We start from the raw sequence: 14,076 nt of genomic DNA, 5'->3' as shown, positions 1-14,076 counted from the left end.
AAAAAGTGTATCAATTACACCAGCATTTCAATTTTGAGTGAGTACCACCGGGCGTATGAGAGGGCTCAGGCCACAATGACAAATAGCACAGGCTCGGAGCTTTTACGACAGACACGACTTTTCTCACTGTTCTGGAGGCTGGAAGCCCAAGAGCAAGGTTCCAGCCACTTCAGCTGTGGGTGCAGGGGCTTGCCCTCCGGCCGTGTGCTCACATGACCTCCCAGGGTGTGAGTGGAGAGAGAGCGATGCCTCGGGTGTCTTTTGTTACGGGGACGCTAGCTGCACCGTGGGGGCCTCCCCTCACCACCTCCCCTAGTCCTAATCACCTCCCAGGGGCCGGCCCTGTCTCCTAACGCTCTGCCATGGGGGTCAGGCCCGCAACGTGTGACTCTGGGTGCTGGGTGGGACACAAAATTCACACCCACTAGAGGATGTGAATACAGATGGGACGGACGAAGAGGCACACTTGGGTGAAATCGGAGTTTGTCCTTCCTTGAAATCAGCTCCAATGATCACGACAGAGACTAGCTTTCAATTTGTTGTTGAAACATCAGAGATTAAGTGTTTTTTTTTTTTTTACTTCTTTAATAAGTCAGTTTATCTTGTTTTAAAAAATCCATGTGTAGATGTGACTAGTTCAAAAAGAACGAACCCACGATCGTTAAAACAAAGGTTCCATGGTTCAGAGCCCGTCAGTCGGCAACCTCCGCATGGGACCACTTTTCACGCAACAGATCTGACAACCACGTCATGATCTCTCATCGGACCTCGGCCAGCAAGTATGCCTTCCATTTTTGGAGAAAATGATCCAAGGTCCAGAGTGTGGGGCATGGACATAACTTGTCATCATGTTGATTGTTGCCCTAGGATCTGCAAGAGGGCTGGAGAGAAATGGAGAAGCTTGGCTCCCAGAGCCCCCAAGGAGCAGGGGATTCGCTCCTGTGACCCAGGCTGGGACTGACGGTGGGCTTCCCGCAGTCAGGGGCATATGCAGGAATAGTCCCTTGCAGCCGGTGTGAGTCCCTGGGAGTCCTTCACAGTGGTGCGGGCACGGGCAACATCGGCAAAGCCGTGCTCTCCACGGCCGTGCGGTCCGAGGGCTGGGGCTGCTCATGGGTCCACTTTTGTGCCTCCAACTTTATCCCCTCTCTACTTTCCGGCATGGCGACCAGTTACGAGGCTCCCCAGAATTTGTAAAGGAAAGTAGCTGTGATGGTGACCACTGTTTACACTTTCGGAAAAGCGAACATTCCTCCTAGACGTTCTGACGAGGCTTCCAAAGTGCCTCCAGCTTTTATTACAATGACATTATTGTCTGGTTTTCTAATAAGCTGCCTTAGAGTCTTCCTAGGACCAAGGAAGGAAATAATGATTTCATTGCAAATTTAACACTGCAGCGAAAGCACAGAGGCACTGTGAGGATGGGAGGTGGTGAGTGAAATACGTTCATTATTTTCTAAAGTAGTCAGGTCACTCCAGAGAGACACCCGTTCAGGCTAGCTGTTCCCTTCCAAGGCATTCATGTCAGAAAGCGACTTCATTTTGGAAATGGAGAGAGGAGACATGCAACTTTCAGAGTGTTACCATCTCACACAAGTCCCCATGGGGATTTTGGCCTCAGAGAGCTGAGAACAGATCGGTGTCTGCAAGGCAATAACTAAGCCAGCAGGCTTCCCCGTGTGGTGCTATCCAGGAAGTGGGGGAGGAGGAGGCCACCTGTCCCCAGCGACCCCTAGCTTCTGCTGGTAAGAGTCCTCTGGGGAGAGTGCGCACTTGATGCCAGGGCCCTGTTGCTCAGTCGGCAAGCCGTGCTCCTGGGCTGTTGGTCTTCCGCGTGGAAGGGCCATGCCAAACCCGTCCCAGGGATAAGTGCTGCCCGGGGGGCGGGGGGGGGCGGCACTCGCTTGAGCATCTTCCCACCGTGTACCTGCCTGGACTTCAAGAGAAAGCTGGCATCAGACTGTGGGTCAGATACAGCTTTCTCTTAAATATAGTCTTCCCTTCAGCTCCCCTCCAAGCACGATCGTTGACTTCGAAGGGACACACGTGACCTCCGTCTTTCTGCTTGTATAAGCAAGTCGGGCCCTGGCTCCCATTCCCAGGCCAACCTCAGGAAGTTGCCCCTGAGCAGAGACCTGTTTCATCTTCCTCGTGGAGCCAGAGCCAAGATCCTCACGACCAGCCCCAAAGACTGCAGTCCCTACATTCCTTGGCTCTGGGCTCCCTGATGAAAAACCGCAGGCCCGGCATCCGGGGCCCCATCCAGGCAGAGAGGTCAGGACCCAAGGGAAGACCGATTTGCTCAGCTGCTGACACAGTGGCATATTTGGGGTGACTTGGGCAAGGAGCCCTCCCATACAGCTGCTGGGAAACGGGGCAGCCAGCGTCTCCTCACCAGGAATTACCCTGTTAATTTCTAAATGAGTTCAGTCCGGCCTGTCTGCCCAGGAAGCCACGTGTTCGGTCCCACGTTCCAACTGCTTGGACAACTGACCGTGATGGATTTGGAACTTGAAGTGTTTCTTGGAAGTGGCCCGGGAGTCAGCCGCCCGTCCTGGGCAGGTTTGCTGGGCCTGACGCAGAACTACCCTTGGTAAATGTGTCAAAATGTGAGTACGGTAGGAGGTCCAAAATTTGAAGGGGCTTGTGTCTTGTCCATGGCCGTGCCCACCTGAGCCCCCCTCGAGCTACAGTGTACAACCCACGTGTGCACCTGCAGTCTCCCCACAGATGTCCGTACCCCTTGGCTGTTCCGCTATGAGGCTGCTGGTCGGCAAGTAGGGGTCCTCCTGGATTATGTTTGGGCCCAATGTAATCAACGGATCCCTAAAAGTGGAGGAGGGAGACAACGTGAGTCAGAGGGACGTCTGGCAACGGAAGAGGGTCAGAGGGATGAACGTTGCTGGCTTTGCAGCTGGAGGAGAGGCGACGAGCCCAGGAAAGCAGGTGCCTCCAGAGGGAAACAGGCCCCTCAGGGATGGTGTGAGGGCCCTGACTCCGCAGAGTGTAGGACGAGGAATGAATGTGTGAACACCGAATGAGGACGGCCGTCCCTTGCTCTCAGATAGGATGACTCAGCATCAGAAAGATGACAATCTTCCATAAGTCAGTTTAGGCACGTAGGCATTGATTTCACACACCGTCAATAAAAAAAAAGCAACAACGTTTTATCGGGAGCTCGACCTGTGGATAGCAGGCTTCAGCTGGAAAACAGTGTTAACAATGTCGGGAAAACCATGACCGTGAAGGACAGCAAGAACAAGACGGGCTACCTACCAGACAGCACAACGATGGCCCCGGTGGGTAGAGTGCGGTGCTGGAGCCACGCGGGGAGAATCCAAACCGCCGGACGGGCAGAGAGTGCTGGGTATCAGCGGCCAGAGTCAGTGCCCCGGGCTGCAGGGCCGGGCTCCTGTGCCGGCCGCGGGCTACAGCGTGAGCCGCCGCGGGCTGGTTGAAGCTCCCGGAGCCCACGGCCCTACCGCGGGCTGTTCAGTTTTGTAGCCTTATGCATTCTCTGTAAATCACACGCGCGTGCGAGCGTGAGCACACACGCACCCACGCACACGCACGCAGACACATCCCCAAACTCTTGTTTTCTACCGTATTTTCCGTGCTGCTAAGAACCATTGTCCCACTTGTCCTTCGTATTCACCCGTCCGCCTCCCTGCAAACCAGAGCTGAACGGGCAGAAGAACCGGGCAGCCCGTTCTGTCCTCACGGTGGCTCTGAGCTCCTGCCAGGCCCCTCTCTGCAGGTGCGCGTGAAACAGCACAGGGCACGGCGGGAGTTATGACCCTACCTCCTACCCCTCCTCAACCTTATTTGAACATTACAGGGTTTCTAAAATGCAGAGAAAAATTAAGCTCCTCAGACAAACCGTATACACTCAGGAAGATTCTAAAACGCTGCCTGGTGACGCGGAAAGGCAGCCCCGTTGTGGGAAATAGCGAAGGACGCGTTGACTAGCGGTGCGGGTCCTGCAGGTGCTAGAGCGGTCGGTACCGTGAATGCTGTCTGTCTGTCACGCGTCCTGCCTTCCCCGGGACCCCGCTGCAGGTGCAGCTCCGCGCCCGCGGGACCCCACGAGCCTCGAGGGGCAGGAAGATGAGGAAGGCCAATGAGAGGCGGTTCCCCGCCCCGGGCCCCGGCCCACGCTCTCCAGCCCACCTTCTCCAATCCGGGCCGGGGCCTCTGCCCCACTTAGGGTGCCGGGTCAGGGCAGAGGGGACGGGTAGCCTGTCTGATGCCAAACAGGAGGCCCTGGGGCATCTGGCCTTGTGAACCTTCTCCTTCCGCTGACGCAGAAACCCTGACCTTTCCAGGCTGTGAAGGTCACTTGTAGGCTCCGCCTGAAATCCCTGCCTGTCAGGATAACCCTGACCCTAACCCTAATCCGAACCCTAACCCTGTGCTGGGTTGGTGTGTCTGCGCTGTGTCTGGGGTACTTAGCAAAGTACTGCGGATTGGGCCATTTAAACACACGAAATTCATTGTCTCGGTTTTAGAGGTGGGGTGTCCGAGATCGTGCTGCTGGCGGGTTGGTCCCTCCTGAGGCTGCTCCCTGGCGTGTGGAAGGCCATCTTCTCCCCATGTCCCCATGCGGCTGTCCCTCTTCGTGCCTGTGTCCTCATCCCCTCTTCTTATAGGGACACCAGGCACACTGGATTGGGACCCACCCTCCCGACCTCGCTTTACCTCAATCGCCCCCACATCCAGTCACACCCTGAGGGCGGGAGGGGTCAGGACTTCACATACGGATTCTGGGGGGACACAACTCAGCCCACAACACCCCCAGAGAAGTTGAACGGTAGAGCCTGGAGAGACTGTCGTGTGGAATGCCACCACCCACCACCCACAGAGTGTGCCCGTCTGGGTCAGGGGACTGGACCCTCTTCATTCCTGATAACAGAGACACCAGGATGGCCAGAGACAACATCTCTGCACACACGCTGGGAGTCAGGAAGAGTGCGCTGCCCTGAGCGCACAGGGCGAGGCAGATCAGAGCACTGGTGTGTGGCTGGGTGACCCCATGGCGGCCAGACACGGGGCCCCTATGACAGACGTGGTCCTCCAGGGCTGTGGCACCCTCAGCGGGAGCTGACCTGGCCCCCATCATTTGGGGGCTGATTGGGAAGGAGCAAACAGACAGAAATGAACATGGGGACTGCTGCTCAGCCCTGGACGGCAGACTGGGGGCGCGGCAGAGTCGCAGGTGACACCTGAGCTGGACCACCATTTGCATTTTGTAGTATTTCCTACCTAGTCATCCACAGCTTTCGCTCTTGAAATGGAAGCAAAATAACAGATTTGTTGCCACTTCGTCCTTCTTGTGAACAGTGTTTCTTGCTCTGGGTGGTGTACGTAGAGTTTTTCTTACCATGTACGTTTTAAGTGACGTCTGGGAGGGGTTAAATACATATTGAATACTAACAGTCATGGGACTTACGAATCTCACAAAAATATTAATAACCTCAGGAGGAGATTGGAATGCACATGATAACAACGTATTTCTCCAACGGGGTGTATAGAATCCTGGGGGAGTCCAGGAGTTACTGAAGCCACCGGACAAATGTGCCACGTCTTCCTAAAGCCTCACTTGACTGAAAAGTTGGAAGGAAATAAAACTGTTTTTAAAAAAACGGGAAGACAAACATTGAAATTATGGAGTAAAGAATTTCATGTGGACTTTCAGAGAAAATAGACTTGAACAATTTTACCCTTGGTTCCGATGGCCCATCTCCAGGTTCTCCGTGTCCGAGGGTAGCTCCCTCCACTATGGGTACTAGTGACATTTTGGAAGCACTTCGTTACTATAACACTAGAATCTAGAAGGACATGGCAGTCTCTCTGGTTCCAAGTAATAGTGGGGAAGGAAACTCAAGCAAGGAACAATCTGTACTTTAAAATGTTTGTGGATTTTGCACCTCAAGTGATACATGCAGTAGGAAGAAACAATCTAAGAATGTTTCCAAGTAAATTCTTCCATGAATTTGCTTCAGTGCATAGACATGAGGTCTGCACCTGGCATCGTCAGTCATGACCTCGCAAGAGCTGTGCAACATTTTCTCATCCGCTCACATTCTTTGAGTAAAGACTCTTTGCAGTAAACGCAAGACCAAACTTCCAAACAAGACCACAAATTAACATAAATTTCCTATTTTTGAAATCTTAATGGACATAATTTATTATATACGAAAGAATACATATATTTATTATAATAATTCAAATATTATAATACATAATTTTAAAATTCATGCAAAGAATCATGGACATAGTGGACCACAGCCAGTTTTATTGTACGAGAGGTTTTTAAAGTTTCATCTAATGGCCTGGGTTTTCTATGATTGTATAAATGCTGTACCATCACTTAATTGCCTTGACTCATTTATATAAAGGTCACTATGTAAGGGGATGAGGCCACATTTTACCGTATTTCTGCCTTTCTCACAGTTGTAGTGTTGGCCCCATAGCAGGGATTCACACACCAATGAAAAGACAGCAAATTGACCAACCGTCCCTTTAAAGTATGTTTGGTGAGTGTGTCTTCACAGTCCTCGGTTGTAAAACTGTACTGAATAAGCCACCCACATCATGACAACAGTTTTCCTCCAATCCCGTGATCCAAAGATAGAGATCTTTGTCTTGCAACATCTGAATAAATTCCATACAAATAAAACCCATAGAAAATAAGCAAGTTTGACGGATCGTACAAAACCAGGGGATTGCACGTTGTGCACAATAGCTTCAGAACGGAAGGAGGGATTTGATTTTTAGTTCCTGTTCCAAGTTGATGGGTTGAATTTTAGAATAAACCAGCCAAGTGGAACATTCACTTCCTCCATAGTTGTGTGTGTGTGTGTGTGTGTGTGTGTGTGTGTGTGTGTGTCCACCCCATAAACAAAGCCTTAAGCCAATATTCGCTGGTCTTGCAGCTGTGGCTATGTACTTTAATAGGCTTAGAGACAATGTTTTGTAGCCAAACACTGGGACATACACACTAAGTACTAGGGTTTACTTACCAGGACCATAGAATGGAATTTCAAAAAAAGGACCGTTCCAGAAAACTGGGAATTATGGTTTCCTACCCCTCGGATGTCCCCATTCTGACTTCTTCCTCATCATTCTATCCATTCTCAACCTACGTTGCTTGACTTCCTCCCTCTCGTCTGCCTTGTTTGCCTTCTCCGGGGCAAGGACAATGACCCCGCTGGAGTGGATTTTGGGAGGGAAAGGGTACTTTGTAGGCAAAGTCTGTGGCTGTTAGGTGCAGAGTGGGCAGTAACAGGTAAGTTAGATCAGTGAGGTCACCCAAACTGCCTGTGAAGGCCCACATTCCTACCCAGGAGTTCGGAAGTGAGGGCTAGTTCCGAAGACGACCCTGGGGAGCCTTGAGGACTCGTGTCTTCCGTGTGGGGCCAGGTAGGGATGGGGAAGCAGACGGGGTTGGAAGCGTCACCGAGTTAGGGGATAGCTCCTCCTTGTCCCCAGGCTTCAGGCTCAGTGATGCCTAGAAAAGAAATTCTTGAAGGCGCTGTTGTAGTTCTTGTTGAAAGCTGTGTAGATGAGGGGGTTGAAGAAGGAGTTGGAGTAACCGAGCCAGAGGAAGATGCTCTTCCAGACGGCGGGGACGTCGCAGAGGCAGAGCGGGCTGATGAGCTCTGTGGTGAAGAAGGGGATCCAGCAGAGCGCGAACACCCCAATGAGGATGCCCACCATCAGGGCAGCTCTCTGCTCCTTCTGCTCCCTCCACGTGTCCCCTTCGGTCTGGAAGGTGACGGTGGTCTGGCAGACAGTGAACGCCATCTGGGGCTGCTGAGCAGAGGTCTTCCCCTGGAAAAGACAAGCAGAAGCTTCACGAAGAGCAGCTGCTCGTGCCCGTCAGGCTCGTGAAAGCTGAATCCAGACCCTGATGTGGGTCCTGCACACTGACTCGAAGAGAAAGACCTTGACTCCCGGGGGTGGGGAACCGGCAGCCGTGGAGCCCACCCCCAGCTGTGAAAACGTGCTGACAGAGCTGGGTGCGGGCCTACCTCTTAGAAATGGAGGGAAAGTGGGAGCGTCCATAATGACTGGGGTGAAGATGGAAGATGACCTCCCTATTGCTGTCTATTCAACAAGGAAAACAAACCGGCCATGCAGTACGTGTAATTTAGTGACAAAGGTCCGTGAGGAATCAAACCCTTGAACAATTAAAGCCTGATTTTCCGAAATTTTAATAACTTTCTGTGTTCATGTGAATCCTCTTAAAGGAATTTTCTAGAATTTCTTCTGGTGTCAGTTTCCGATGATCATTTGGGACAGTTCACTCGCCAGGACACTTATCTCCTTCAGGGCTTATTCTGTGTCCTTCCCCTCCCCCAACTTTTCATGGAAAGCAGACTCCAAACTCTTAGACTCCCCCAGTTAGGTGGTCCCAGGTCTCCTTTGGGCAGGTTTCCACAGAATCAGGCTCTCCACATTCCAGTCCCTTCTCCAGAGAAGTGGGATTTCTGGGAAAGGACCTCTCCCCTCCATTCTAGTCCTTTTACTTCCATCTTTGGGGAATTGAAATAAGGAGTATCTGATGAAAAGACAGCCTAAATATGGAGAAATTACAAGAGGTAGATTTACTAAACTAGCAAGTTAACTGGTCCAGTCAGAATTTGGGACAATTTCTGGGCCGATAATCATTCATTGGTGGGTGAGACTGCATGGATATTAGATACCATTCTTCCAAATCCTAGCGTTCTGTGACCCTAGTGCATTTGAAAAGGAGAATTACACAGCTCTCTCTCAGGCAGCACACAACCTTTTAGACAAAGGACCAAGTCAGAAGGTCATTCTCGTTAACCTAACCCACTTAACCAGTTCACGGCTACATCTATAAATTGGAGTCAAAAGACATCGACTTACCTGTCATATAGGATAACTGAGGTGTAAATAGGAACATTGTGGTTAAAGTAATATTAGTTGATATATGAATTATTAAATTTGTATGATAACCTTTCTGTTATTTACTTGAACAATGAAACACCAAATATTGTAGAATCAAACAGAAGAGCATCGATATCGGAACAAATAGTCCACAGTACTGCAACCCTTAAGAACACACATAAAATGGGAAGTGAAAACCTCTCTTTCTATATCCCAATCTCACCCTGAGAAGAAACGATACTATTTTTTATTATTTTATATTATTTTTTAAAAGATTTTATTTACTTATTTGACAGAGAGAGAGAGACAGCCAGTGAGAGAGGGAACACAAGCAGGGGGAGTGGGAGAGGAAGAAGCAGGCTCCCAGCGGAGGAGGGAGCCCAATGCAGGGCTTGATCCCAGGACCCTGGGATCACGCCTTGAGCCGAAGGCAGACACTTAACCACTGAGCCACCCAGGCGCCCCAAGCTTGCTCATATTATTAGTACATATCTGGTAGTGCTTTGCAGGGAATTCATTTACAAAAATGCAAACACAATATTCAGTTTCATTTTTCAGCATAAAACAGGGAAACCCACCAACTTCTTAATAAAACTCAATCCTAAAGTGGCATTAGGGAAGCCATTTCCCCCCATTTTCCAAAGTTGGCAATTGAAGGAGAATTTTGGTCCTGACTGTTAAACCGTGCCCCCACCCCCAAGAAATTCTCCTCCCTCTCAGCACTATTTTGGTGGTAACACTAGCCACTCAGGGTTGTGACGCCCTTGTGCCCACCCCTTAATTCTCTATAGCACAGCTGATATAAAGGTTTTGTCAAAGTAGAAATAAATACGGCAACATGCAACCAGATATTCTGACTTTTGAGAGATGGCAAACTCTTGGGAACCAGCCAGCCCCTCCCATCCTGACTTCATGTCTTTCTTCCCTGTGGTCATAAGCCTTTGCAGACTGACTCCAGAAGCCCACGTTTAGTCCTTTATATACTAAACTTTCAGTTGCAAGATACAATGAGCCCCACAATGAAACTACCAACGTAAAGCCAACCTTCTGTAAGGCTGAGATATACCCACCCCCAAAGTTACACGTTCTATTTGTAGGAGTTTTCTCCTGCATAACGGAGAAAAGTTGCAAGGTTTCCATTCTGGGGAGCCATCTTCTTTCCTAATGATTGGCACTCGGAGTATCTGCCTCTCTTGAGGTTTTGCCCGCCTGTACACTCCGATCCCGTCCTATATCCAAAGGGGCTGCCGTATCAGAATGTAGCTCAACATTCATCTCACAGATGGGATCGCCATGGTTGCTTATCCAGGTATATGACCTACATGTAAGCGTAGGATTTGAATATTTCCATAAAAATTAGTCTTAGGAAAGGGGGGCCGAAGTACTATAAGACAGTTCTATGGAAGCCCATCACTGCGGTCACAGTCCCCATGAAGGAACGTGAAGCGCCCTACGTGCAGGGCTGCCTGTATGAGTATTCGGCACTCGTACCACAAAACCTTGCGCTCTTCCAGCGCAGTCCACCGAGCCTCTTACAGAGGGTGAGCTATTCCTAAATAGAATGTACGTCCATTGGATCTGCAAGGATTTGCCACTTTGTCGTGGTTCTAATGTTGAATGAAGTGTGTTCTTAAAGATGATCCAGGTATTCTAAGTCTGTCTTCAGGATGATTTCTCCCCTGTCAATAGGGTGTTTCAGCTCAATGTTCCCTCACAGGTGGTCGATTCATGCTCCTTTCTCACTGAGTTGTTAGCACAGCAGGGTGGAAGCCCGCTTCCACAGGCCCTTCCAACAAAGATGCAAGTGTCATGTTTTACAATTCTTGTCATGTTCCATGAGAACCCCGTAGGGTTCTACTTTAAATTTAAAGTAATTTTTTTCTAAATACTTTCTTTTTGTGGTTTAGAGTCAGGAAGTGTTCATAGGTGAGTCCGAGAACTCCATGGGTCTCAGAAAAACACATTTTTTAGGACCTCGATGTGAAATGCTGATCAGCATTGACATTTCTCTTGGTGCAGCACTCAACACCAACTCACCTGACAGAAGAAAGAGGGTCACTGGTTTACAATGGTTCTTCTGGGACAGCAGAAGTTCCACTGGGAGGAGGGTCTTTGTTGTTGGGGAGGTTTTAGGTGTCTAATGTCTTTGGTTGCTCACCCTGTGGCTTTCTGACTCAGGGACTCCTTAGATCTTTGCTCTCTGCTAATCAATGATTGCAACAAAGCACCTAACTGAGTCTGGAGCATTGATTTCTATTAATTACTCTATCAATTACTCAACATGCGCATTAGTAGATTCACAGAAAAAGAAGTAATAGGGTAAAAGAAAGTGAGCATTCAAGCCAGATCAGACTTTTCCTAATCATCTTTATAACACTGTATCATTTGCTTATTTAATTTTTTTTTAGTGTTCGACAATTCATCAGTTGCATATAGCACCCAGTGTTCGTCACAGCACATGTCCCCGCTCAATATCCATCACTTCACATATAAAATTTTTCTAAGTGAACAGTTAGCCCCACCTCTCCAAATAAATGCAATCTTCGGGAGACATGTACTTATGTGTTAGACTTCTCATTTTTCCAAAATGGTTATGTGCTAAATAACATTTCACTGGTTAATCATAAATCTAATACGTTTTTTTAATTTCCTTCAACCATTTGGCTTCACTTTCCTATTAGTATCACAGATAATGAATAAATTACCATCAGTAGTGGGTACCGAAGCTCAGGGATGAAGACTCTTACCTTAGAAGTGTGGTTTTGGGTGATTTGCAGGTTAGACCATACCACTGTCAGAATAGAAGATGGGCAGCTGAACCAGGACGCTCAAGCTAAAACTGCTCTCACATGTTAGGGAGGGCTCCACAAGGAGAAGAGTGAAAACGTTCCTCAAACTTCCCAACTAACTTCGGAAAAGACTGATTGTTCTGTAGCTATGGTAAGAAGAAAACTTGCTACTTGTTTAAATATCTTCAGTTGATCAGGGACAATACAGTCCTATGAATACACACTTGCGAACCAACCAATCCATGGCTGCCCTTGCTTCTGAAAGTCAGCCAATTAGGGTAGGACTCACCCCAATAAACACTCCTCTGAGTGCCAATCCATCGACAGCAGACACACTGAGTAACCCCACTTTAAGGTGATATCCATTCACTGCCCTGCAGTTCCTGAACTCCATGCTGTCCCAGTCCCCAGCGATGGCTGGCATTCTGCTCTGCTCTACAGACAGTACCTGACAAATACAGCTTTTTCTAACTGTAGCAAGCAGTAGGTTTGGCTTGTATTTCTATTTCAGGAACTACGTGGTGCTTGTATCATCCTTAGACAGTTCTAGAGCATCCACTGGGATCATTTTGAAGACCCTCCACAGGATGCTTGGACCACAGGTGTATTCCCTGGGCCCCAAAGTCCAGTTGCACTCAGGGTCTGCACCCAGGGGTGCCAGTTCAACAGCCCCTGCCAGCCGTGCTGGGCTATGCTTGCTCTCTGTATTGTTTTCCTAGGACTTGTAACCAAAAGTGTCTTCGTTTAAGGTCTTTAGGCTTAGGTTTTTGTATCAAGTAACTAGACCTTCGATTGAGATATATACCATTTGGTAATTGACTAAGATCTTTGGGTAAGCCCATTAGATCCCTTGTCCTGGATGTGTACCATTTAGCAAATATTTTTTATGCCATTCATGTACTTATTCTACTGCTACTTGCTTTGCTTTTGCTGTTATATGTCTATATGTGCAAAGTCTTGGTTTCATTGGGTCATTTTTAAATTTTTTCTTTCCCCTGGAGAGCCTTTCTTTCAGCTGAATGTAAAAAGGATTGAACTGTAAGGTACTGGCTTGATAAGCTACTAATCTATCCCAAGCCAGACCCAAGGGCTAATGTTTTGAGGACTGTTAGACCTAAGACCAATTTGTGGAAAAGCAATTAATCAAACTTTGCTTGGGTCCTTTACAAAATTTGAGGGCACTCCCTGTCTGCTCAATTTGTGAAAGAATGTCACTTTGTTTAGCTGGTATTCCAGCTCAGTGAGTGTTGGGTTGGTGATTGTATGGCCCCTTGCTAGCCTCTGATCAGGGATCCTGAGACACTATTCATAGGCACAGACTATTGGCCAACCATGGAGGATCTTTCTTGCGTGTCATGGTTTGTCTAAGCCAAGGTCTTGAACTGCTCCTTTAGGAACTTTGACTTCCTATTTTAAATTTCCCTATAATCCTAACTCGTGTGCTTTTCTTGGCAAATGCCTCTTTAAAAAATCTTCATAAGGAACTTCTGATCAAGTAAAAAAAATCAATAAATTAAGCCACTTAAGAGCAGTAGAAAAAATCAGGAGAAAAATACCAAACAGTTAACGTCTTCTTTAATTGGTATGTTAAGGTCTTAAACCAAATTCTAATTCTAAAATAGTCTCAAAGATTTTGTAACATTCCTAAACCATCTGCCTTGCATACCTAGGTCTTGCAGATTTCTATTCAGCTTCACCTGGCCTCCTAAATGCACTGTCCTTTCTTCAGGGTTTTCTCAGAAAAAGCAAAGTCACACAGTAAAATTGCCAGATAAGGAGTCAAAACTATATATTTTCAGTTAAAACCCTGGCCTAGAGCTAAGTTAAGGCTTATAATTTAGAATTTTCCTAAACTTCAGAGAGAAAATAAAAATAAAAATTGTTATAGGATTTAAAACTTCATGAGACTATTGAACAAAAATTTTTTTTTTGTCCTGGGCTACAAATCTGTACCAGTGAATGAAGTTACTTTAAGTCCCCTCAGATGGAGAAAAACAGATCCTTAAAAGTAGAAGGTTAGAAAAGAGAGGAGCTATATAAACCAGCTGTGAAAACATACATTATATAAAGCAATTTCAGAAGCCCTTCTTTTTTTTTAATTTTATTTATTTATTTGAGAGAGAGCATGAGCAGGGAGGGGCAGAGAGGGAGGGAGAAAGAATCTGAAGCAGACTCTGCATGAGTGCAGAGCCAAACGTGGGGCTCAATCCCACAACCAGGAAATCGTGACCCAAGTCGAAACCCAGAATCCGATGCTTAACTGACTGAGACACCCAGGCACCCCTCAGAAACCCTTCTTTTAAGCCTACTGCAAGCATTATTCTCAATGGGGAAAAGCTGGAAGCCTTTCCCTTAAGATCAGGAACACGAC

General features: G+C 48.0%; 1 protein-coding gene across 1 annotated transcript in view; it reads right to left on the bottom strand.

Annotated features, from left to right (window-relative positions):
* Positions 1-7,184: 7,184 nt before the first annotated feature.
* HTR5A (5-hydroxytryptamine receptor 5A) overlaps positions 7,185-14,076 on the bottom strand; it is a 14,602-nt gene continuing 7,710 nt past the window's right edge. The window contains exon 2 of the mRNA XM_002926048.4: positions 7,185-7,833. Coding sequence (XP_002926094.2) covers positions 7,501-7,833 — 333 coding nt within the window. The 3' untranslated portion in view covers positions 7,185-7,500. The remainder of the gene's footprint in view (positions 7,834-14,076) is intronic.

The sequence above is a fragment of the Ailuropoda melanoleuca genome, chromosome 1, assembly GCF_002007445.2.
Source record: "Ailuropoda melanoleuca isolate Jingjing chromosome 1, ASM200744v2, whole genome shotgun sequence".
NCBI classification, from domain to species: Eukaryota; Metazoa; Chordata; class Mammalia; order Carnivora; family Ursidae; genus Ailuropoda; species Ailuropoda melanoleuca.
The sequence above is the reverse complement of the archived record's forward strand: the minus strand, read 5'-3'. Positions and strand labels throughout refer to the sequence as shown.